This window comes from Sander lucioperca, chromosome 21 (genome assembly GCF_008315115.2).
Source record: "Sander lucioperca isolate FBNREF2018 chromosome 21, SLUC_FBN_1.2, whole genome shotgun sequence".
Taxonomy (NCBI): domain Eukaryota; kingdom Metazoa; phylum Chordata; class Actinopteri; order Perciformes; family Percidae; genus Sander; species Sander lucioperca.
This window is the reverse complement of record NC_050193.1, coordinates 22,850,386-22,874,488: the sequence shown is the minus strand read 5'-3', so window position 1 is coordinate 22,874,488 and position 24,103 is coordinate 22,850,386. Positions and strand designations below refer to the sequence as shown.

Sequence of the window (24,103 nt, the reverse complement as noted above, 5' to 3'; positions counted from 1 at the left end):
CACAGAGAATAAAAATGGGCCAAGAAGATTTTTAATACTTTGAACTAAATCCTGGTGGCACATAAATTAATTTACTACAAATGCTACTTTACTCTGCTGCTTTGAATTTAAATGGTAATTATCTGTAACTGTCCACCTTGAGGAAGTTGTCTGGTATCGTCTGCTTTGTTTATAAGTTAACACATAACAGTGTCCGGTGTTTGCATAGACAACATAGACAACACATGGCAGCTTTGTTACTACAATTAGAATAAGCATGGATGAGCGTCTGTAACTTGAGCTCTCATTATAATAGGGGGAGCAAATGAATAGCAGGTTGTCATATTGAAAATACATCACATCACCTCTTAATTCGCTCTTATCCAGCAATAAGGCAGAGTCTTTATTATCTATTTTTTCTGAATAAATCTCCATACTGAAATGTTCTTAGTATAAATAATTTAGTTCTGCCACCAAAATAAGCCTCCCCAGTTTGTGTAAATAAACCTGTAGTCTGACTAAAAATGTTGTCGAGGTTGTGGACTGCGTTTGTTCCTTCCAGTCTACTTAGTGCAAACAACAACCTGTCAGCTCCTCGAGTACCACCCGTTCTCTCCTTTGTACTTTCTTTTCACTTGGAGGTTACCTTCAGCTTGTACGTAACCCTCCCCTGATGAAAGCCACACATGCACCACAGTAACCTTGCTTCAGAGGGATTTCTACAAATGTCATAAGCATACCAGCTGCTGCTGATTACAGCATCGCTGACAGGAGTAAAAAAAGGTGGATTTTAATGTGGTCCATTTGAACTAGCAGGCTTTTCTACAGCGCCCAAATGTCAGGCCTGTTATTTCTGCTTTTATCTTTTGGTTTTGAGCTGAAGCTGTGAGCCAATGTTAATGTAATTTTTACAGTTGAATTGGTAAGTGACTGCAGTGTTAATGAGCAGAATTTCTTTATTAGCTCTGTGCTCTAGTTTTTAGTTAAAATCAACAGTGTGGTATGAACATCTGAGAATCTAACCATGCTGGTTCAATTCATTAATTTATGCAGTATTTTTAATTGCATTTATTATTTTATTGATTGCGACTAGGTTGGGTCTGTATTCTTATAACTAACTAACCACATATCTAAAAATGTTATACCTTCTGGTAAGCAACTATATATTTTATTATCAATCCGACTTCAGTTTCTACAATAGTGGTTACTTTTCCTTTTTGTTGTTAGTGGTTAAAATGGGGCTTGACTTAGGATGTAACTGTGGGTGAAGAAATACAAAAAAAGGCTTCAGATTTTATGTTTGTATTGGTATAAGGAATAATGTTAAACGTGAATAACGTATCTAAATCTTTTGCCGATCCATTTTTATCGTAGGTACCAAGACAAGACTAATGGGGAGTTATTTATATACAGCTTAAATGTCCAATGTGTAGGAATTTCTCCCATCTAGTGTTGAGATCATATATCACAATCAACTCTCTCGCACCACACAGTTCAAAGTACATATTACAGCTACGGTAGCCTTCACACTTCAAAAAGCTGGTCTCTTGCTCTTTTCAATATCCTTTTTTTTTTTCTGGGCGAAGAAGAAGACTCCTGTTCCTGAAGTTTGGATTTTGAATACGCGTGGTCCTCCAGGTTTCCTTCTTCAAATTTGCCAGGGCCCGGAAGCTACGATACCCATTAGCAGCATTAGCAGCACCTGTGAGTTTTTCATGTGTGAGCAAAAAACGCGAAAGGCGGAGCAGTATGTCCTGTATGTCCCTTACCGGCTAACGTATTTCAAGATGGCGCATGAATATGGAGCGTCTACCTTGCGAATGCAAATGTAAAATTTCAAGCCAAAAGGAATACTTGGAATTGATGGTGGTGGTAAATATTCATTAAAAAGGTCAAGTTTGTGAACGGGCAACACAGATTTTGATAATGTAGGCATGAAAACAGGTCAGGGGTGAAAAAGGTGAGAAGGATATTACCCCTCTAGGGGGGTCCGGGGGCATGCTCCCCTGGAAGAAAATTTTAAATATTCCATATTTTAGAGCATCAATCTGATGCATTTTCAGATGCATTTGTTGCCAACCTGGGGAGAGCTGGAGAAACTTAACTTCAGCCATGAGCAGGGCTTAAAGTAAAAAAAATCTTGAGCCTGAAACTTTTTAAAGTTAATTTGACTGGCAAAACAGTTAAAGTCCTTCTGACATTACACAATAATACATGTCATCATTTTTAAAAACTAAAACGTTTTGGATACATTTTTACTTCTTCCAACCATATGTTAAATTAAGAGTCAATGTTTATTAATATAATTAATTTTGCATTACAGTTCAGATACCACTCAGAGTGCTTGACAGACACAAATCAAATACTTTCACAAAAGCATGTATCTGTTTTAGTAAGAATGAGGTTTTAGTTCAGGTCAGTGCATAAATAACTGCAGAGTAGACACTATTCCTGGAACATGTTGAGCTGTCACTGTTTACTTTGCTCAGTCCTGACTGATCCCAGGCTTAACAACACAGAATGGTCACTAGATGCTGTATTCAGTATGCAAGAAACATCGTTTTGTACATACTGATTTAACAACTCCGACTAGACCGTCTATCTGTAAAACTGCATGGCCATGTGTGCGCTGTAATATCATTTGCGTGATATCTTTTGTGAATCGGACCTTGAGACTAGGCAGATAGCAGTTGCAAGTGATGCACAAATCATGTTGCTATCAGCGGCCGCAATCCATTCTTTGTGAATTTGAATTTCTTTAAACTGTAGTTTGCAAAAATTCTACGCAAGCTAAATAAACCATTTCAAAACCCATTGGATTAGCTGAAAAATGCATCGCCACTAAGCTTTTCTATTTTCCTTTCACCATGAACAAGTGACATTTTGAAGATACACGGTTTTCAGTGTCACTACGGTGGATTGTTTCAGTGTAGATATCTATTCCCCTTTACCGACAACATCACGGCTCTTCGCTCGCAATTTATTCAACTGGGATTCTGCGATGTCAGCTCGTTCCTCAGCTTCCTCCAGTTCATGTTGCACCTTCCGAGCTTTAGCCAGATGGATGCTGGTTTGTTCCTCCTGAGCGTCGCAGAAGACAATATAGTAAAGAGATATTTTTTTTTTAGGTACACATCAAGCAAACATTTCACACAGTATTCATGTATTTTTACTCACCGCCTCCTCACACTGCCGCTTATATGCTTTCACTTTTAGCTGCAGTTTGTTGACTAAATCTTGAAGTCTTGCCAAGCTCTTCTTTTCCTCCTCACCCTAAAACATCCAAGGTGTTACTCTCACATCTCATTTTTGCATATGCAAGCAGTCAAATCTCATCTAGCGAAATTCACAGCTATTTATATAACGGGATATACCTTTTACCTGATAAGTGAGCTCTTTAATTTTCCTCTCATATTTCCGCACACCTTTCATGGCCTCGCCGCTGCGTTTCTGTTCTGAATCCAATTCATTTTCCAGCTCACGGACCTTAAAGATACAGTTGGTTTAAATCACTTTTCATTCTTTTTTTCTGCCCATAGAATGTTTTTTGTCCCCGTTTGACTCCTACCCTAGCCTCCAGTTTCTGAAGCTGTTTCTTTCCGCCCTTCATGGCCAAGTTTTCAGCCTCGTCTAACCGCTGCTGCAGGTCTTTCACCGTCACCTCCAGGTTCTTCTTCATCCTCTCCAGGTGAGCGCTGGTTTCCTGCTCTTTCTTCAGCTCCTCAGCCATCATGGCAGCCTGTATGCAAATGTGAACTCACTGTGAAATTTAATCTGCACGACCTCATTGAAATGCCTCTCTGCAGTAAATTGGATAAGAAAGGGGGGAGGACTTACATCCATGATGGCTTTTTTGGCTTTCTCATCGGCATTCCTCGCCTCCTGGACGGCATCCTCCATCTCTGACTGCAGCTGAGCTAAATCACACTCCATCTTCTTTTTATTGTTTTGGAGGCTGGAGTTCTAATTATTAGATAGCGGTTAGATGCGACACATTATTTTAAATTGTTAGTGGTTTGGATCCAAAGACACATATTGATATTTTTCAAATATTTACAGATTTATACAATTGTTGTTGAGAAAACAAGGTCCATTAGGACCCTCTGGTGAGATTTTTTTCTCAGCTGCTGTTTAAACCCAAAAATGAGCCTCATTTCAGAAATGTTTGCTTTCTACTTTAAGTCAAGTTATATCCCAGTTATTATTAGGCTATTATGAGGTTTTTAGTTTGCACATGCATCATACGCTGGTGCCAGTTTTTAGCCCTTTGGTCAACACTTGTATTTAATGTCCTCTATACATGTCAATTGTGTAAATTATCATTATCTCACTTTCACATTTTTATCCTTGCTCGCACTCCCATGTCTTGTCCTGTACTGTTATGTTTGTCCTTCTCGGTGGTGGAAAAGTATTCAGATGGATACCTTTACTTAAGTAAAAGTAACGGTATCCATACCACACTGTGAAAATACTTTACTACAAGTAAAAACCTTACTTAAATAAAAGTATGTAAGTATTATCAGCAAAATTCAAGTTCTATAAAAATCATTGTACAAGTACAAGGAGGAGAATCTTCTCAACACATAAAGGAACACTTCAACCTTCAGTTTATCACAAACATTCAACATCAACACATCTGGAGATACTGGGTTTTCACTGGACAGGAAGGGGATGAAAAACGGTCATCTGAAAAGTAACTAAAGTACAATATTTACCTCTGAGATGTAGTGAAGAAGAAGTATAAAGTTGTATAAAATAGAAATACTCAAGTACAAGTACCTCAAATAAGAATTTGAGGAAATGTATTTCGTTACATTCCTGGTCCTACTACGGAATATTATAAGTTTTCTGTTGCACGACTAAAACAACTTTTAAATGAGCACGTTCCACCAAAACAAGTTCCTTCCTGAGGCTATTTTGCAGAGGCAGTGTCATTGGGCACCGCCCAAGACGATTGTGATTGGTTTAAAGAAATGCCAATAAACCAGAGCACGTTTTTCTCCCATCCTGGAATGATGTGTGGACTAGCCAGACCCTCCTCCGCAGCGCTGTGGAGGAAGGTCTGGCAATGCAAGACTAATTGTCTCCTAACCTGAGAGTTCAGCAGCTGGATCCCCTCATTGACGTCGATCAGTTCCTGCTCGGCCAGTTTGCGACTTCTCTCGGATTGCTCCAGCGCCGCCCTGATCTCCTCGTTCTCGGCCATCATCAGGTTGTTGCGGCGCTCTGTGATAGCTAGTTGTTCCCTGAAGTCCTCCTGACTGTGGAGCGCTTCATCCAGATGGACCTGGGCGTCCTGGGACAGAAAGCAAAGGCTTGGAGCTGCAGATATGTCGGTCTAACATTTCATGTAAACATTTCTACGAGCAGCACATTAACAAACCTTCAACTGCGTCTGCAGGTTCCTCAGCTGTTTGGTGGCCTCGGCCGCCTGCCGGTTGGCGTGACCCAGCTGGATCTCCATCTCATTCAGATCTCCCTCCATCTTTTTCTTCATCCGGGTGGCGTCGTTTCTGCTGCGCGTCTCGGCGTCCAGCGTGTTCTGCAGAGTGTCCACGCTTCTCTGGTGATTCCTCTTGAGCTTGTCGATTTCTTCGTCTTTCTCTGCCACCTTTCTGTCAACTTCAGACTTGATCTGATTTAGTTCCAGTTGAAGGTGCAGGATTTTGGCCTCCTCATGCTCCAGGGAAGACTACAGAGAAAAAAACAACACTTGGTTTTAGCTATTTGATGAAAATGGCCGTATAATGTAATTCAAAGACAAAACACAAACCTGGACCTCCTCAAGAGCTGCCTGGGTGTCTCTCTTCTCCTGCTCATCTTGCTTTGCAGCTTTCTCCAGCTCATGGATAGTTTTTGCAGATTGTCCAACTTGCTCAGTGATTTCTGTAATCTCCTCTGAAAATGTAAAAAAAACCCAATTATCTTCATGGATCAAAAACAAACACTACCATGTGTGTGATGCGTTTCCAGCAGACCCTTACGCTGAAGATTTTTATTCTCTCTTTTCATGGTCTCCAGATGATCCAGAGACTCTTCGAATGAATTTTTCAGCTTGAATTGTTCGGTACTGAGCACTCTAGACTCTCTCTGGCAAACTTCCAGATCTGACTGACTCTCCTCATATTTCTGTTTCCATTCAGCTAGTACCTAATATAGGAGAAAACAGCATAGGTAATCAATGCAGCCTGAACAAGATGCAAATAAGGGCATGTTTCTGAGGAGGAAGATATGAACATACCTTATCAAAGTTTCTCTGTTTCTTGTCCAATGAAGCATTGGCTGCATTTGACCTTTCCAGCTCAACCATGAGATCCTCCACCTCCGCCTGCAGCCTCTGCTTGGTTTTTTCCAGAGATGCACATTTGACATTTGATGCCTCTGTCATTTCCCCAGAGTCCTGCAGCCGTTGAGCCAGCCTCTTCCTTTGAACCAAACATAAATTGTGTTAAAGTTGAGGCAACCCATCAGCAGTAAATCAGAAAAATACGCTGTACAGTTCTTACTTTGCCTCCTCAAGCTCTTCAGTGCGTTGGATGGCGTCCGTCTCATATTTGGTTCTCCACTGAGCCACGTCGCTGTTGGCTTTGGACAGGCAGCGCTGCAGCTCAGCTTTGGCCTCCTGTTCCTCCTCGTACTGCTCTCTCAGCAGCTCGCAGTCATGGCGAGATGACTGCAAACTGTGAGCCAGGGCGCTTTTTGTCTGAAAAAGCAACAAAATATACAACAGTGGTGTATTGCCTGAATTGAAACTGCTTTAGCAAGATGTAAAGATGTAGTCAAAAAGTACCCAGTGGAGTTAACATCACATTAGACAGAGAAAAGCTGTGAATCCTCACAGTTTGAGATTCTGGACGAGGGAAACGTTTAATCAATAAAAGAAATAAATGCCAATGTATTTTCTGTTGATTGTCAAATCATTTCAGTACAAGTGAGAAACATTGAACGTAATCAAAACTTTTGTTTGTTTACAAAAAAACCCACAAGGAACCCTTTAAGACAAGTTTAGAAACCAGGGCTGCAACTAACATTTATGATAAAATGCAAGAAAATTGTGAAAAATGCTCATTATAATTTCAACGTTGCAAATGTTTGCTTAAGAAATTCCTTAAACGATTAATCAATTATCCAAAATAGCTTACCAAATAATTTTCCGTTAATTGACAAATCAAATAGTCCAGTGTTTCTCAAATGGGGGTACGCGTACCCCTTGGGGTACTTTGGAGCACTGCAGGGGGTATGTGAGATTTGTTTTAAATATGTTAATTTAAAAATATCAGTCATGCATAATTCCCTGAAAAATTATACTATAATAGTAAATTCATTTAGTAATGTATTTTAAACATTTGAAGTAGCATTTAAATGTTTTTCAGTTACAAAGTTGTTGTTTAGTCAATCAGACAGGGGTGGTGCAGCGCTGTAATGTACCTCTTTATACAGGCTTTTTTTTTTTTTTTTTAAATGCTTTGCGCTGGTCAGGGGGTACTTGGCACAGATAATATTTCACAGGGGGTACATTATTGAAAAAAGTTTGAGAACCACTGAATTAATCAACCAAGTGTTGCAGGTCTATTAGTTTTTGCCTTTCTCGCCTTCTTTTAGTATCCTTTGACATCACAGATCCGCCTGGGTGAACATGAGCCTGTTGTGTACAACTTAATGATTTAACCTCAAAGGCTTTCTGGTTATTAACTTATGTAAAGTGTGAAAGAGTGTCTGTGCTTCTCTGCCAAGTTCCCCAGTGCAAGTTTTTAATCATTGTGAATGTAACAGACTGTATATCAGACTTAATTGCGTCCTTCAGACCTTCATTTCCTCGTCCAAAAGTCTCTTCAACTCTTCGATTTGTTGACTCCCCACAGATTTCACTCTGCTCAGCTGGGACAGAGTGATCTCTTTCTCTTCCAGCAGACGTGTAAGCTCACCTGTTTGGATTCAAAAAGGGCACAAACTGACTTATCTCTCCATCTTAAATCACTCTTTTGTACATTTTTAATAACTTCACGTTTAGAAGTGTACCGTTTTCTGTTTGTTGACGAGCACTGAGTGTAGTGTAATCACTCAGAGACCTCTGGGCTTCATCTGCTTTGGTTTTATATTCATTCATTTGGTCTTCAAAGCTCCTGCACAGTTTCTCCAGATTAGCCTGAAATATTGAGCATCGGTTATCACGAGCAAAAGATAAGCTGAGATAAGAAAACACTGTTGGACGGGCCTCTCTGCAGTCCTTTTACCTTGCTTTTCAGAACACTCTCCATGTTGCTCGCCATGTCATCGATCTCCATCTTCAGATCACTTTTCTCTTTCTCCAGTTTCTGCTTGACTCTTTGAAGGTTGTCTATCTGATCGCTGAGTTCGGCGACACTGTCGGCCTGTTTCTTGCGTAGGGCTGCGGCGATGGATTCGTGCTGCAGGGTGGACTCTTCCAGGTCCCGACGCAGCCTCTGAAACTCGGCCTCGCGCTTCTTGTTCAGCTCAGCCTGAGCGGCGGTGGCTCCCCCGGCCTCCTCCAGCCTCTCGCTGATCTCCTCTAGCTCTCGGGACAGATCACACCTCTGCTTCTCCACTTTGGCCCGAGCCAAACGTTCAACCTCGATTTCCTCTTCTAGCTCTTCAGTGCGAGCCTACAGTAAAATTGTATTAACTTATAAAAACGTGATGATTAAGAAAATGTATTGAAATGTTTACTTTTGTTCATCATACCTGAAGCTCTTTGATATTCTTTTGTAGTTGAGTGTTAAGGACTTGCTCATTATCGATTTTGCACTGCAGGCTGCTGATTTCAAAGTCCTTTCTGAAAAGAGTTATTTTTTTCAGCATAGAAAACATTTAAAATTGAATTGCTAAAATGTCTTTTTTTCACCAAGGAGTTTTAAAGGAACAGTTCTGGGGCGCTTATTCGCTTTCTTGAAGAGAGTTCGATGACAAGATTGATACCACTCTCATGTTTGTATGGCAAATATGGAGCTACAGCCAGCAGCTAATTAGCTTAGCTTAGCACAAAGACTGGAAATGGGGGGGAAACAGCTAGCCTGACTCAGTCCAAAGGGTAACGTGCTGGACCATTTTATGACGTATTGTCATGATCGTGAGGTTGCCAGGCAACCACTGGAGAGTCCAGCACGTAACCCCCATAAAATGTAGAATTGATGTTTTTACTTTTCAGTTTGTGTTAGGATTGAATTAACTAGATACATCATGCTGCTGCTTCCGAGGTAGGTAGGCAGATTTTATTACTTTTGGACAGAGCCAGGCTAGCTTATACTTATACTTCATTGTGACCGCTTTGTGGTTCCCGATATGCGCGGCACTAAATCATTGCAGTGGTCCTTTGTGGCCCTGACGGGTTGAGCAAACAACCATACATACGGTATATTAGGCAAATGTTTCATTGACTATCAGTTATGAACAATGAGCATAGTGTTAGTAAAAAGTATTTTAACAATAGAGAAGAACATCCTCTCCAAAGTTCTACATGTACTTTGTATGACCGTAGTGTATTTCAATGTGAAACTGGTCTTTCTAGATGTTTTTTGTCAGATGTCAGATGTACTTAGAGTTGTGAAAAAGCAGACTGATCTCATGAAGTGGCGTATGTATGACACGCCAATTCGTATGCCATTATTGGGGTGTTATCAAGACGCATACTCGCTTTTTGGCGTGTTTATCAGCGCAGTTTGGCCTCCATTGACTTACATTACCTTGCGATTGCGTGTGAATGGACGCCGTAGCGAGTAATATGAAGGGCCGAAAATCCGTGTAGGGAGGTTGGTCGGGGTGGAGGATGGGTAAAACACAGGACTTTCACCCAGGACAGCGGGGATCATGTCCTGCGTGTGACGTTTTCATGTCCCGCGTGTGATGTTTCCTTTCAAACCCAACCCCGTTCTTCTTTTCCTAAACCCAACCAGCGTGTGATGTTTCCTAAACCCAACCATAGCCTCGCGATAACACGTAGCCTCGCGATAACACGCCATGTGGCTTTAGAAAGTGGAGTGTATGTTTACGCTGTGACGAGGCAGAATGCCATCTGCTGTATACAGCGTAGACATACAGGCAAATAGCTGAAAATACGTACAGATAACACACCACTTGGCTTTAGGAAAGTGGCGTGTATGTTTACGCAAAGTCATGATGTCATGTTGGAAAGAGGTACTTTTTGATGATCTGTTGGTTTATTTGTACTTAAGGTAGTGAAATATTACCACATACTTGTGAGAATAGTACCATAGTGTCAGAAATAAACTGTAATAAAGTCCATCCATCCATCCATCCATCTTACTTTTGGAGTCTCTCCTCCATTTGCTGTCTTTCATTTGCCAGGTCCATGATGGTTTCCTGAGACAGCTTCAGATCCCCCTCCAGTTTTCTTCTGGATCTCTCAGAGTCTGCATTCCCCTTCTTCTCCTGCTCCAGTGAGCCCTCCAGCTGCGAGAGACATTCAACCAGTACGTTAAGCAGTAAACCAATGACATCAAACCAGGCTTACAATGATGCTAATGACCTTGGCCATCCAGTTAAGAGAGAATTATTTTGTGGTCCAGACTTACGTCGTCGACCTGTTGCTGTAGCTTGATTTTGGTCTTCGTCAGAGAGTTGACTTTATCCTCCTCGGCCTGGAGATCATCCAGTGTCTGCTGGTGCGCCTCCTGCAGAGCTCTCATCTCCTTTGAAGACTTCAGCAGTTTTTCCTCCTGAGTAGTGAGCTCCTCTACCAAGTTCTTCACCTAAGGAGAGAAGCTTTGGTAACACTTTATAATAACCATCACTAATAAATGGTAGATTGATACTATTGTGAGTATGGATGTTATGGATGTATGTATTCCAGTTTATGTAATAATCTTATGAGAATAATAGACCCCAGGAAGAGTAGCTTCTGTTTAAGACAGACAGAAGCAGGGAAGTGTCACTGTAGTGGCATAGTTAGTATTTGTCTGCATGGGTTCTTACCTCGCTATACCTCACTGGCTGCCCGCCACACAATCCGCCGCATTATGGTTGTAATTCAGCCATAGCCCTCATGACCCCGGCTGGTCCATGGATCCTAGCAACCTAGCGCAGCGCCCTGGGGGTCAGCAACTTCTAACCTATTTCTACATTTCACTCAGTCCTCCTACTTTATTTTGCTGACTTGCTTCCTGACTTTGCTCTTTAAGAGCTATATGTATGTATGTACGTGTGTACATATGCATGTGTGTGTACATACATATGTCTAGTAATTGACTCATTTATTTACTTACTTAGTTTCATGTCTTATTATTTATCCTTTTTTGTTTGTTCTTTTTATTTATTTATTTTATTTTTTTATTTTTTTTATTTATTAATTTATTTATATATTTCTTTTTTTTTTTTTTTAACTGGCTATGGGGTGGGGTGGGAGGGAGGGTTATTGGATGAAACCACGAAAGAACGTTTGTTTTGAAGTATTGTTCATTCTGAAAACACAAAATGGAGACTTATGTTGTACTATGTTGTACTGGTTTGAATGCTGTACTTAATAAAATATATGGAAAAAAAAAAAAAAAAAAAAAAGACAGACAGAAGCGAATGGGGATCTTAATAACAAACAAACTTAATTAAACTTTAGTTAGTAGTTATTTCACGGTTAACAAACAATGAAATGATAATTATTGTTTACAAATTATTAGTAATGCTGTAATAAGGTTTTTTTTACATTTTGTTGTTTTTTTCTGACATTTTTGTCACTTTTTTCAATGTTCTTTAAAAAAACAAAATTTAAATGCTATAATTTTAAATAAAACACCCAAATTCAATAAAAGTAGTGAACTGATCATTTATTCTACTTGTGAAGAGCATTGTATGGAAACATCCACGTTATTTCTTTTGACAATTTGGTTGATGGAAACCCAAATTTCTTATATAGACATTTTTTCGAATAGGTCAAATTTGACCCGAGGTCAACAGGAGGGTTAAAAAGGCATGGCATCACCAGCGGCACCTTATTTTCGGTCGCGTATTTCTCCTTCTCCACTTTAGCGATGGTGAGTTCCAGGTCGTCGATGTCTCTTTTGAGCTCCGAACATTCGTCCTCCAGCTTCCTCTTCTTGGCTGTGATTTCGGCGTTGATCTCCTCCTCTTCCTCCATCCTCTCGGAGAACTCTTTGACTTTGGCCTCCAGGTGGATCTTGCTCTTTATCAAGCCTTCGCACCTCTCCTCGGCGTCGCACAGGTTCTCCCGTTCCTGGAGAGCAGAGGCACAACGCTGCATTACAACAATTCAATTAGAGATGATGGTTATTCCTCTAGTTAATTTTCATTCTTTTTAAACTTTTTTTGTCTTGTCATTACATCGCCATTGGTAAATACTTGATATAATGTGTTGTGAATAATATTACATTCCACATTCCATTCTGTGAGAAGTCTGAAGAAAGTGGTTCTCATCCGTTTTTTTTGTATCCTAAATTGCAACATTGTTTTCCTATCAGTGTGAACAGACCTTGAGACAATCCTTCCGCCCATCCTGACTCTCTTATCTTACTACATGTCATCTAAATGCAGTTGTTAGAAAATGTATTATATCCTTGTGTGTCTCATTAAACCTTGGAACATAGTGAACTGAACCCTTTTTTATTTATTTATGTGTATACTGTCAAAAAAACATTTTGATCAAATATTCTTGTTTTCTTTTGATCTATTGATTAAATTATCATTATTCCCAAGAGAATTTGATTTGAAGTCTGGCACAAAATTGAAAATTCTTCCCAGCCAATTGCTATATATATATTATTGCATATATAAAGTTTTTTTTTTTTTGTTGGTTTAGTGTGTTTGGAATATTGTGTATATTTTTAAATTGGGCTTACAGCATTTTTAAATTTAAGCAGAAATTATTTCAAAAGTTATATTCATGTGTGTGTGTGTGTGTGTGTCTTAATAATTATTAATATTGATTATATTTCTCTTCTAAAAAGTTGTAGCACCATCATCATCATTTGTATTTGGTGTAATACCCCCCCGTCTACTCTCGTTCTATTTATCTTCTACTTTTACTTTGTTGAATATCGCTCCTTTCCCTGCAGGGACCAATGACACTTCCTCTTATCTTACATTTCTATTGATTATGTAGTTGCTGAATAATAAAAAAGTCTTTCTCTCTTGATCTCTTTATCTGACAGAATGAAATCAATACAAACAGAGCATGTTGTTGTTGTTGACATACTGCTTGGATTTGAAGGTAAAGGTCGTTCTTCTCCTGGACAAGCATGACCATTTTCTCTTCCAACTCCTTACTCCTGGCCTCCGACTTTGCAAAGTCCTCTTTGAGTCGTGAGAACTTCTCTTTCAGATTCTGCATCTCCTTCTCGGCCTCCGCGCTTCGCAACAGCGGCTTTATCTTAAAGAAGAGCCTCATCCAAGGCCAGTTCTTCACATTCATGAAGGAGCGGATGTTGTACTGGATGATGAAAATGGACTCTCTATGGAGTGAAAAAGCAAAACAATAAAGCCTTTTAAAGCCAATACAGCTTTTTTATAACAAACTATTGGCAGGATTTAAATGTGTCTGTGATAAAAAAAAAACTTGAATGACCTCTCCATAGCTTTTTTTCACTGCCTACAATGCCTGAATGGCGTGAAGATATTTGCTAATACCATGTTGTTCATCTTATCTTAGCCTTAGCATGCTAACATTTGCTAATTAGCCCTAAACACAAAGTACAGCTGAGGTTGATGGGAATGTCATTAATTTTGCAGGAATTTGGTCATAAACCATTTGGAAAAAAATCACAGTTTGACTTTATGGTCGCGCTAGAGAGAAGTCAGAGGATCAACAAAGTCAGTAGCATTCATCCAATAGTTGTTGACATATTTCAGTCCGGACCACCGACTGATCACCATAGCCTTCTGTAGCTGCTTGTAGGGATGTAACGATACATCGATCTGGATCGATATATTGATTCAATCCTCATCGATCCAATACTATCGATACAAAGTGAAAATATCGATACATATCGTCATCTTTATTTTTATATTCCCACTTTATAAATATAAAGCGTAGTTTGTTTTAAATTTAAATGTCTGGAAGAGTTTAGTAATGAAATTGTCAAATCATAGTTAGTTGCTTTTTCTGAATATATATAAATGTAACTGATTGTGTTAAATGGGCAGGCCCCTGAATTGAATCAAATCGAAATCGTATCGTGGCGGACTTTGTGATATCAGTAAATATTGTATCGTTGTCCTAAGAATCGATATAATATTGTATCGTGATATAACGTGTGATTTACACCCCTAGCTTCTAGCATGGCCTAAAATACATACTGTATTAATGGAAAGTGCAGCAGATTCTTCTCTGCTATCAACCATCAAGTTAAATAAATGTGAGATAAAAGATAAGTTCTGCCGTATTAAAGAAACTGATTTGTCAGTTGACCTTGTCTTGGTCATCTCCTTGAGCCAGAGCCTGGTGACGTAACCTCTGGACACGGCCTGGAGATGAGTCATCAGCACAGCCAGCCGCTCATCCCTCATCTCCTCCAGGAGACCCAGCAGGCCGGCTTTGAAAAACACCTGTATGTTGGGAATATACGACATTTATATGGAAATGTATTCAATATCATTCGAGACATTTTTTCTGATTCTCTGTGCCAAAGTTCAGCCATTAGTTAGGTAAAAAAAAAAGTCCACTTACGGTCACACTGATACAATTCTTTAACGTGGTTTAGAAGCTGATGAATTCATTAATTCATTTATTTAATTTAAGTGTCACATTATGGAACGATTCAATTTGCAGCAGTGGAGGAAGTACTCAGATGTTTTATTTAAGTAAAAGTACAAATACCACAGTGTAGAAATACTCTGTTACAAGTAAAAGTCCTGCATTCATAAATCTTACTCAAGTAAAAGTATAAATAATATACTTTAAGTGCAAAAAGTAGAAGTACTCATTATGCAAAATACTCCATTTCTGAATAATATATATTATATTATTATTGGATTATTGATGCATTAATGTGTTCATCACTTCAATGTTGCCGCTGGTAAAGGCGGAGCTCTTCTGAATTACTTTATATAATGCTGGGTAGCTTCATCTGTAATAATACATCATAATTTATTAGTGGATTTATATTTGGTATTAATAATCTGAATCTGCAAAGTAACTACACCTTTAAAATAAATGTGGTGAAGTAAACAGTACAATTGTGGCTTTAAATGTAGTGGAGTAACAGAATAAAGTAGCAAAAAATGGATATCCTCAAAGTAGACGTACCGCATTATTGTACTTAAGTATAGTACTTGAGTGAATGTACTTAGTTACAATCCCCAACTGTCAATTTGTAATGTCACAGTGTATGCTTTTACTGTTTTACTGTAAGTAGCTGGACTCTGTTGCTGCATGATATCCAATAAATACTAAGTAACAATAAGAACACATAAACAAAAACAAATAGAACTGACAAGATACCTTTGTGTATCCAAATCTATACTGCGCATGGTCCACATCAATAGAGGAGAGCAGTTTCTCTGAAGCCTTCTTGCTGTCAATAAACTGCCCCTCCGGAATCGCACTGGCGTTCAGAATCCTGTATCTGTCACAAAGAGAGTTGAGGTCAAATATAGGTGAGTTTCAGTGTTTTGTCATTAGTGTGTGTGTGTGTGTGTGTGTGTGTGTGTGTGTGTGTTTGTGTGCGGTTGCGTGGGCGTGTGCGAGAAAACACAACACCACCAATAGAGTGTGGTGTGTTACCTCTGCTTGAAATCTCCATAGAGGATCCTGCTGGGGAATCCTTTTCTGCAAATCCTGATTCCTTCCAGCACGCCGTTACAGCGCAGCTGGTGAAGAACCAGATGGTGATCCATGTACCCTACATGGAATATACATTTTGGATTAAAGGAATAGTCCAACACATGTTAAGTTAAGGTAACTGCAATCTGGTTCATTTTGTCTGTTTTAATTGCCCCGCTGTCCCCTTTGGTCTGATTTGACATCATTTTGTACATTTTAAAGTAATAGTCTTGACATTTTAGGAAATATACGGTAACGATTTGCTTTCTTTACAAGAGTTAGAAATCGATACCACTCTCATGTCTGTTCGGTGAAAAAAAATGGAAACAACAGGAAACAGCTAAGCTCTGTAACTAAGGTAACAAAATCCACCTACCAGCACGTCTAAAGCTCAATAATTAATACATTATATCTCCTTGGTGTGATGTAAAGACGTACAGACTTGAGAGTGGTATACATCTTCTCTCTTTAACTTTAGAATAAAAATAATTCTTCTTACCTGGTGTCTTGGTTTCATTGGGGATAATGCATCTTACAAAGTGTGGATGTGTGGACCGGAGGTTGGCCATCAGTTTATTCAGGTTTTCCTACAGGAGATGAACAGATTATTGTCTTTTAACATGCAATTAGTCTTCATTTTAACTTAAAGGAATGTTTTGGTATACATTGTTACATGTCAGGTAGTAGTCAGCATGGATGCATGGACATTAGCTTGCCAGACAGAAATGAACAGAGGTAAACTCAATAAAATTGTTTTACAAAAACAAGCAGAGTCGTTACTGCTCAGTGATTCCGGTAGGTCACTGTTTATTCAGCAGCAGATTCATATGTGAAGAGGTTCCTCTGTGTCCTCTAACACCTCGGAGTGAGAAAGACTTCTTTGAACTGTGTGTTTACAACAGTTTGCGATACTCACTACATGGTATGCCTTTAAAATGGTTCTGCATGCTTTAAAACCGCAGTGACAACTTGGGACAGAGGTTGTGTCCTCTGAATTTTTTTCTTGAAACTTGGGAGCCTGAAGTGCAGTTTACATAATTAAAAATCCCTCATGGTGGGATATTAATATTGTTTAAACTATGTGTGCTTAAATCGGACCATTTCTCAATTTAGGTCAAGAAAAGTAAAAATATACATAAGTAATACAATTTTCCTACCATAATAATTGAATGGCAGTGTAGAGAAAACTCTTAGAAACCTGCTTTCCATGTAGAAAAACTCGGGGACATACAACTGTTTTTACATGAATAAACATTTTTATATAAAATATAAACAGAAAAAATGGAAAAATGTCCAAATGAATAGAACATTTATCAAAATGATCTGGGTGTAGGGGGATTGCTTGGCCCACGCAATTTGAGTAACTAATACCACCTCACCAGACTGACACCAAAGAAATCCATCAACGTAATTCCTTCAGTCATGATCTAACTGTTGATTATTACCCTAAAAAGTGCAGAAACCGTCTGGAAAGAAGACCCCTTTTTCTTGGCACTTCTCTTACTTCCATCAGCAGCTACAGAAACACAAAAGAAACAGCATAACCTATGTATAAAACTATATAGTCAACATAATCTCATTATAATATGTCATTAAAGGTGAACTGACCGTCAGCAGCGGCATATGTGGCAAAGAGCTGAGAGAGCAACTTCAGGGAAGCTTTTTGGTAAAGCTGCACCACAGTGTCGTTCAGCGGGTCTTTGTTTTTCTCCAGCCAGCCGCTGATGTTGTAGTCTACAGTGCCGGCATAATGCACGAGTGAGAAGTGGGCTTCAGCCTTTGCTTTGGAGGGCTTGGGCTTCTGAAATATGCTGTTCTTCCCCAGGTGTTGGTCGTACAGCTTGTTCTTGAAGGAGCCGTCTGTCGCCTTCGGAAACATGCACTCCTCTTCGAGAATAGAAAAAATACCCATCGGCTGCAGGAAAGAAAGCTGATAAGTGTTGGAATGCGCGCATCCATTGTCGACATAAATATCTGCATAAAAAAGATGATGCACCTTTTCAATGAGCTCAATGCAGGCTGCCAAGTCCATGCCAAAGTCAATAAACTCCCACACAATCCCTTCTTTCTTGTATTCCTCTTGCTCCAACACAAACATGTGGTGGTTGAAAAACTGTTGCAGCTTCTCATTGGTAAAGTTGATGCACAGCTGCTCCAGGCTGTTCATCTGGATTAAACAACATTGTTTCATTGGATATAGAGATTTATGGAAATATTTTGTTTTATTTTGTGTGAATCCTGTTTACCTCAAAAATCTCAAACCCTGCGATATCCAGGACGCCGATAAAGTGCTGTCTTGGAAGTCTGGTGTCGAGCTGCTGGTTGATCCTGGTGACCATCCACAGGAACAGCTTCTCATACACCGCCTTAGACAGGGCACCCATGGCATTGTTCACCTATAACCAGTAGTTTCTTAGTTTTAGCTCCTTTATATGCTGTTGGGTAGTTTGATCTACAGCAGTGCATCATATTCTATAAGATCATCATATGTTTGTAGCGTCGCTGTCCTGTGTGAACCACGTATCTCTAAAAAGTCAACTTTTCATGGTGTCAGAAAAACAGTCCTGTTTCCAGCTTTGTGACGATGCATTTTCCAGCTGATCCAAAAGGCTTTTTAAAGACTTTATTTAGTTTAAAGCTATAGTGCGTAGTTTCTGTCTCCCCCATGAGGAATTCTAAGTTATGACAACAAAACTGTCGCCGCATCCACATGCTACAAGCCTTCCGTGATCACGCACCACCCCCACCACTCCTACACGCAATTGCTTGTAACCAAGGAGGACACGGAGGATTAAAAAAACATGATGGACTCTTCAGAAGAGGTAATTATCTTCGCTCAATTTTCTGTGAGCGAAAGTTGCCGGACGACACCATTTTCTAAACCTAGCCATGCAGAGAAATACAGAGAGTGTTTTGTGGAGCTGATAGTCTTAATTAGCTTTGAATCAACTCATTTTGCATTGGCTCGAATGTAACGGACGTTCATTAATATAAAAAAGTTATGCACTAAAGCTTTAAGAAGTAAGAGAATTTTCTCAACACATACAGGAACACTTCATTCTTCAGTTTATCACAAACTTTCAAAATCAACACATCTGGAGATATGTGGTTTTCACTGGACAGGAGTGAATGACAAATTGTCATCTACATAAAAGTGTCAGACAAATGTAGTGGAGTTAAAAGTACAATATTTACCTCTGAGATGTAGTGGAGTAGAAGTATAAAGTTGCATAAAATGGAAATGCTCAAGTAAAGTACAAGTACCTCAAAATTTATACTCAAGTACAGTACTTGAGTAAATGTCCGCAAAACTCCACCACTGCCTATAATCCAACATAATCTTTTAATTTCCACATTTTGTTAGATGTAGAAACAAACTTTACCTGCTGAGGAGTCTGACCCTTGGTGACATACTCATTCCCAACCTTCACTCGAGGATAACACAGCGCTTTCAGCAAATCAGCAGAGTTCAGACCCATGAGGTAGGCGACTTTGTCTGCCACTATGGGATAGAAAGCGCACATGCACATGTGACGCACATAAAATGCTTAAAAAGTGTATGTTGCAAGCTGTAATGTTGCCATACTGGAGCCTAATTTGGTTTAAATTTAGCTCAGACGTCTCACCCTCGGTGCCATCGGGCTCCGCCTGCTCCTCCCGCTGCTTCTGCTTGAACTTCATGTTCCCATAATGCATCACAGCGCCAGTCAGCTTGTAGATGCCAACCTTTTCATCCACGCTAAACCCCAGGATGTCTATGGCACTCTGAGGAACGGACGTAGGTGTGATTAAAATTGTTAGTCTTAGTTTAGCAATAACACAAAAAAAAAAAAATGTTTCGTATTTGTATGGATAGTATCGATAAACCCTCCCACCACCTGAAATTACATTAAAAATAGTAAAAATAGCAACAGGTTATGACCACATACATATTAAAGTGTAACGTATATACAACAGATACAAGTTTAGTCTGGTATCTCACTCCTCATAATGTTGTATCGATCATCTTAAATTCATCACTGGCCATAATACCATATTGTCTTCATCAACTATTATTGATATTTTGTCCTTATGATACAGTATGATGATATCCTGTCATGGGTTCAATTTAACTTTATTTATTTATGTCCCTGAAGGGCGATTGGTTGTGCAGCAGGTATAAAACATAAAAGTCATAAATATACTTTAAAGGTGCAGTAGGTAAGACTTATAAAACTAACTTTCTGTCATATTTGCTGAAACTGACCCTATGTTCGAGTAGAACTACATGAAGCAGGTAATTTAAAAAAAAAAATCCGGCTCCTCTGGCACCACCTACAGCCTGTAGTGCAATTCGCAAAAATCCACAGCTCCCTGTTCAGATGCACCAATCAGGGCCAGGGGGTATGTCTAACTGCATGTCAATCACTGCTCATGCACACACATTCGTTTTGGGCTTTAGCAGAAAGGGGGGAGGGACTGAGAAGTTGTTGATGTCCAAATTTTTGGGCCAAGTCCTGGATCTTCGCAATCCTACCTACAGCACCTTTAATGAACATGAATTTGCTGTCTAAATTAATTTAGACAGCAAATGCATGTTAACCTATAAAAGGATATCATCATTTGAGCCTTTGCACACTCACGTCAGTGGCCATCAGCTCCTCCGTGTCATTGATGCTCAACACAGTGAGTTCACCCTGGCTGATGAAAGGGTAGTCATATGGGTTGGTGGTTATCAGCATCATTTCTAAAAATGTAAAACAAAAAATACTGATTTCTCTATGCAGGATCAGCCGCTACAGTAGATCTGGAAGTGCAGCATGAGATTCACACCTAGTTAAAAATATATTTACCGATTAAATCGGGCTTCTTGTTTGACAAGATTTGATAGAAGATGTGATAGCTCCTCTCTGCCGGCAGCTGAAAGGTCACTCTGGATTTTTCCAAAAGGTCTTCAATAAAATAAATATACAGTAAGCTCAAACAAGAAATAAAATATATATAGCAGTGGGATATCAATGAAACTTATGTAAGCAAACTTACACGTTTCAATATCAGCTGATGCCAACTTCCCCTTTGTTCCAAAGTGGATGCGGATAAATTTTCCCTGCAAAAAGTTATTCAATTATTTAAGTTTTCCATATGAGCTATAATATATTACAATTGACAATTGCTCTGATATTTGGAAACGGAGTGCCACTGGTGGAAAGTTACTAATTACAATTACTCAACTACTGCACTTAAGTACAATTTTAAGGTACTTGTACATTACTTTTATTTAACTGTTATCCTTATCATTCCACTTATATATTATATTTTATATTTTTTAGAAACTATCTAAGTATCTGAGACTTTGATCACTGGGGAGAACTACCATCGTAATTATTTTTTCATCCCGTTATCTATTGATTAGCAAGTTATCATGAGTTATATAACATGAGTTAATGAGATATGAGATAAATCATGACATTGTCATGAGATAATTAGCAATTATCGTGTAACATCAAGGTAACAAAGTTGTTTTCTTGTAATATCAGATTCATTTTCTCATTATGAAGAGATTATCAAGAGATAACAGGGTTAAAAAAAATGAACAATAACAATAATAATTGTCAGCTTCTGTACTCAAATTTGAACCTACAAATCGAGAGGAGTTGTCGTTCCTCACAGTCTTGGCGTTCCCAAAAGCCTCCAGCAGAGGGTTGGCCTGGATGATTTGATCCTCCAGAGTTCCCTGTGAACTCAAATTATAAGTAAAAACTAGCTGTTTCAACACATGTTTTCATATCTAAACCATACATTGTCAGAATGTGAGATAGGTGGACCAAACCTGCATTTTGCTGGGAAGTTGCTCTTTCTTGCTCACGTCTCCAAATGATGCAATTGTTGCAAAATACTGGATGACTCGTTTTGTGTTGACGGTCTTCCCGGCACCAGATTCTCCACTGACAGAAGAACAGCATGACATGAGTGATGGGAAAATTAAAGTATATTGAGATTTTTTAGTTTGACCCCACATACTGTCACACTTACGTGATCAGGATAGACTGGTTCTCTCGATCTGTTAAAGGGAAAGAAACTGGGTGAACGTTGGTATAGTTCAGCTGTATTTGAGGTTTCAATCTGTTGAATTTTGATTTAATTTAAATTCTTAACTCAAACTTTGAATTATCTTTATTTACATTTTAGTTATTTTATCATTTTGGTCTAATTTTAGTCAAACGTGGTAGTTTTGGTCAGAAGAAATCCTGTAAATGTCTCTTTGTTCTGTTATTTTTGTCAAGTTGTACTATTATGTGACATCTTTGCAGTCATTAAACCCCCTGATAGTTTTGTCTTTGGTTTCCTTATGATGAGAATTTGAACTAGTTCTAATCACATTTTAGATACTACATGTAACTGGGATTACACAGTTAGTGTATTGTGGTCAAAAATGTAAGACAATTTTGGGCAGTTTTAGTCAGGAAAGATTTTGGAAATTTTACTTTCCATCATAAATTTCTTTTGTCAAAGTGTACTGTATTAATTCTTTCATTAAGTGCCCCGATAAAACCCCAGAAAACTTGGTTTCAAATCTTAAATATTACTATACTACATACAATTTTCATGACTTAATCTGAAAATAATCAAAGTGGTTAAGGAAAGTAACTAAGTACATTTCCTCTAGTACTGTACTTAAGTACAATTTTGTGGTACTTTTCTGCTACTTTATACTTCTACTCCACTGCATTTTGGAGGGAAATATTGGTTGTACTTTTTACTCCATTACATTTATTTGATAACTTTAGTTACTTTGAAGATTCAGATTAATACTATACACAAACAAATTATGAATAATTATAGATTAAGATAATACCTTATTGATTGGGGGTATTGCTGCCTTTTTTCTTCGGAGGATATTCTACCATTAGCATAAACGCGATGATGCTTATAATGTTACAATAACATCAAGGAAGCTTCAATCGTTCATATAAGAAATACACAAAAATGAAGCAAATGGGGCGACGCCTGTGAGCTAGTTCAGGCATCCAACTCGAGCTGCACTGCGTACACACACATGACACGCCTCACTCCCTGTATCATTTACCAAACACACCCCCTCAATTTGGCGGTCTATTTAAGATGCACAATTTCTCCATCTCTGCCTTGTCAATGCTGCTGCTGCTGCCCTGCACCTGTATCACTGCCCACTGTTAACCCCACCACCACCCCAGCATCCACCTGCAGGCTCTGGCCAGAGGGAAGCTACTTTATAGTAACTCCCCAATATCTCATGTAAACCCATACTGCGGGGGAGTGATGAGGTCAGAGTCTGGCCGCCAAACACAATGTTCTGCTGTTACAATAAACATTTCAAACGCGAGTTGTCTGACTGAACTACAGTTAGTCAGGCAAACGTCAGGTACGAGTGGTGAGACTGGACCTGTGAGCATGTACTGGTAAGCGCTGTCAGAGATGGAGAAGATGTGTGGGGGGGCCTCCTGACGTTTTTTCCCTCGGTAACAGGCCACCACCTCTGGGTTGTAAACCGGAAGCCACTTATAAGGGTTCACAGTCACACAGAAGAGCCCAGAGTAGGTCTGTGGAAAATGAGAAGAGAAAAACCATCACCATAAAGAAATGATTAATTAAGTAGTATGACATGAGGTGCAAGTACATAGTTACATAGATCATCCAGGCAGCGTAGCGCTCCTTGAGGTTAAAGAGCACGGCAGGTTCATGCAGATGTGTCAGCAGGGCCATGTCCTCCAGCTTGTCAAACTTAGGAGGGTTCATGGGGCGAATGTCATCCAGGTGCACTGTGACAACCTGAAGGAGGAATTCAAAAGTCCAGTGAATTGAATGACACATAAAAACAGAGGATATGAGATGTCAGTATTCAGTAAATGCCTAGGAATGTTTCCCTGACCGGTTTACCATCTCAGGTAAGACTTCGAAATACACCCACCTTTCCATCCTCAATCTCCACAGTGACCTTAGAGCCATCTTGGCTTTTGATTTTCCCTTTTACATACTCCTGCTTCGGGTCAGGCACAAAGACGGCTGTTTTGGCATCAAAAGGCATGTTTTGTGCTGCGATTCTCTCCCGCTCTGATTTGCGGAGGTATGGGGCAGCCACCCCGTATATTTCCATCTCAGCATCGCTCATTTTATCTGGCTGCATGAGTGGGACAAAGAAATGCACTTAAACATGAATAAATAAACATAAAACTAAACAGAAGTTGGTCAAAATGAAAAGAATTGGATGTAGCATCATACTTACCAGAGTGCTGCAGACCAAAAAGAAGATTCCCCGCTCTCTACTGCTGCTAATAGTTTCAGAAGAACAGCACAGACACCCCTCGGCCAAACAAGACTTTAACAGCTTTTATAAGCGATGGTGGGGCCTGTTAATGGTGC

The 24,103-nt window shown here is 39.3% G+C and overlaps 1 protein-coding gene across 1 annotated transcript; it reads right to left on the bottom strand.

Annotated features, from left to right (window-relative positions):
- Nucleotides 1-2,598: 2,598 nt before the first annotated feature.
- LOC116063976 (myosin heavy chain, skeletal muscle, adult-like) lies at nt 2,599-24,103 on the bottom strand. The gene is made up of 39 exons (XM_035996433.1): nt 23,967-24,103; nt 23,652-23,861; nt 23,369-23,512; nt 23,127-23,283; nt 21,737-21,764; nt 21,534-21,648; nt 21,345-21,437; nt 20,747-20,810; nt 20,557-20,655; nt 20,347-20,450; nt 19,351-19,489; nt 19,108-19,226; nt 17,971-18,120; nt 17,721-17,891; nt 17,333-17,639; nt 17,170-17,240; nt 16,224-16,311; nt 15,686-15,803; nt 15,404-15,527; nt 14,372-14,508; nt 13,160-13,415; nt 11,939-12,181; nt 10,530-10,706; nt 10,262-10,407; nt 8,683-8,773; nt 8,214-8,603; nt 7,999-8,125; nt 7,786-7,904; nt 6,486-6,682; nt 6,221-6,404; nt 5,964-6,129; nt 5,753-5,877; nt 5,363-5,671; nt 5,072-5,275; nt 3,817-3,942; nt 3,548-3,718; nt 3,361-3,465; nt 3,157-3,252; nt 2,599-3,060 (listed from the first exon to the last, which is right to left on the bottom strand). Exons 2-39 carry the CDS (start codon nt 23,850-23,852, stop codon nt 2,917-2,919), a joined length of 5,805 nt encoding a protein of 1,934 aa, XP_035852326.1. The 5' UTR covers nt 23,853-23,861; nt 23,967-24,103; the 3' UTR covers nt 2,599-2,916.

Coding starts and splice junctions, on each gene's coding strand:
- LOC116063976 (XM_035996433.1), bottom strand. CDS start 23,852: ATGAGCGATGCTGAGATGGAAATATACGGGGTGGCTGCCCCATACCTC. Junction 19,490..20,346: donor AGGAGCTGATGGCCACTGAC/GTGAGTGTGCAA, acceptor TCCGTTCCTCAG/AGTGCCATAGACATCCTGGG. Junction 5,672..5,752: donor CAGCTCTTGAGGAGGTCCAG/GTTTGTGTTTTG, acceptor TTTTCTCTGTAG/TCTTCCCTGGAGCATGAGGA.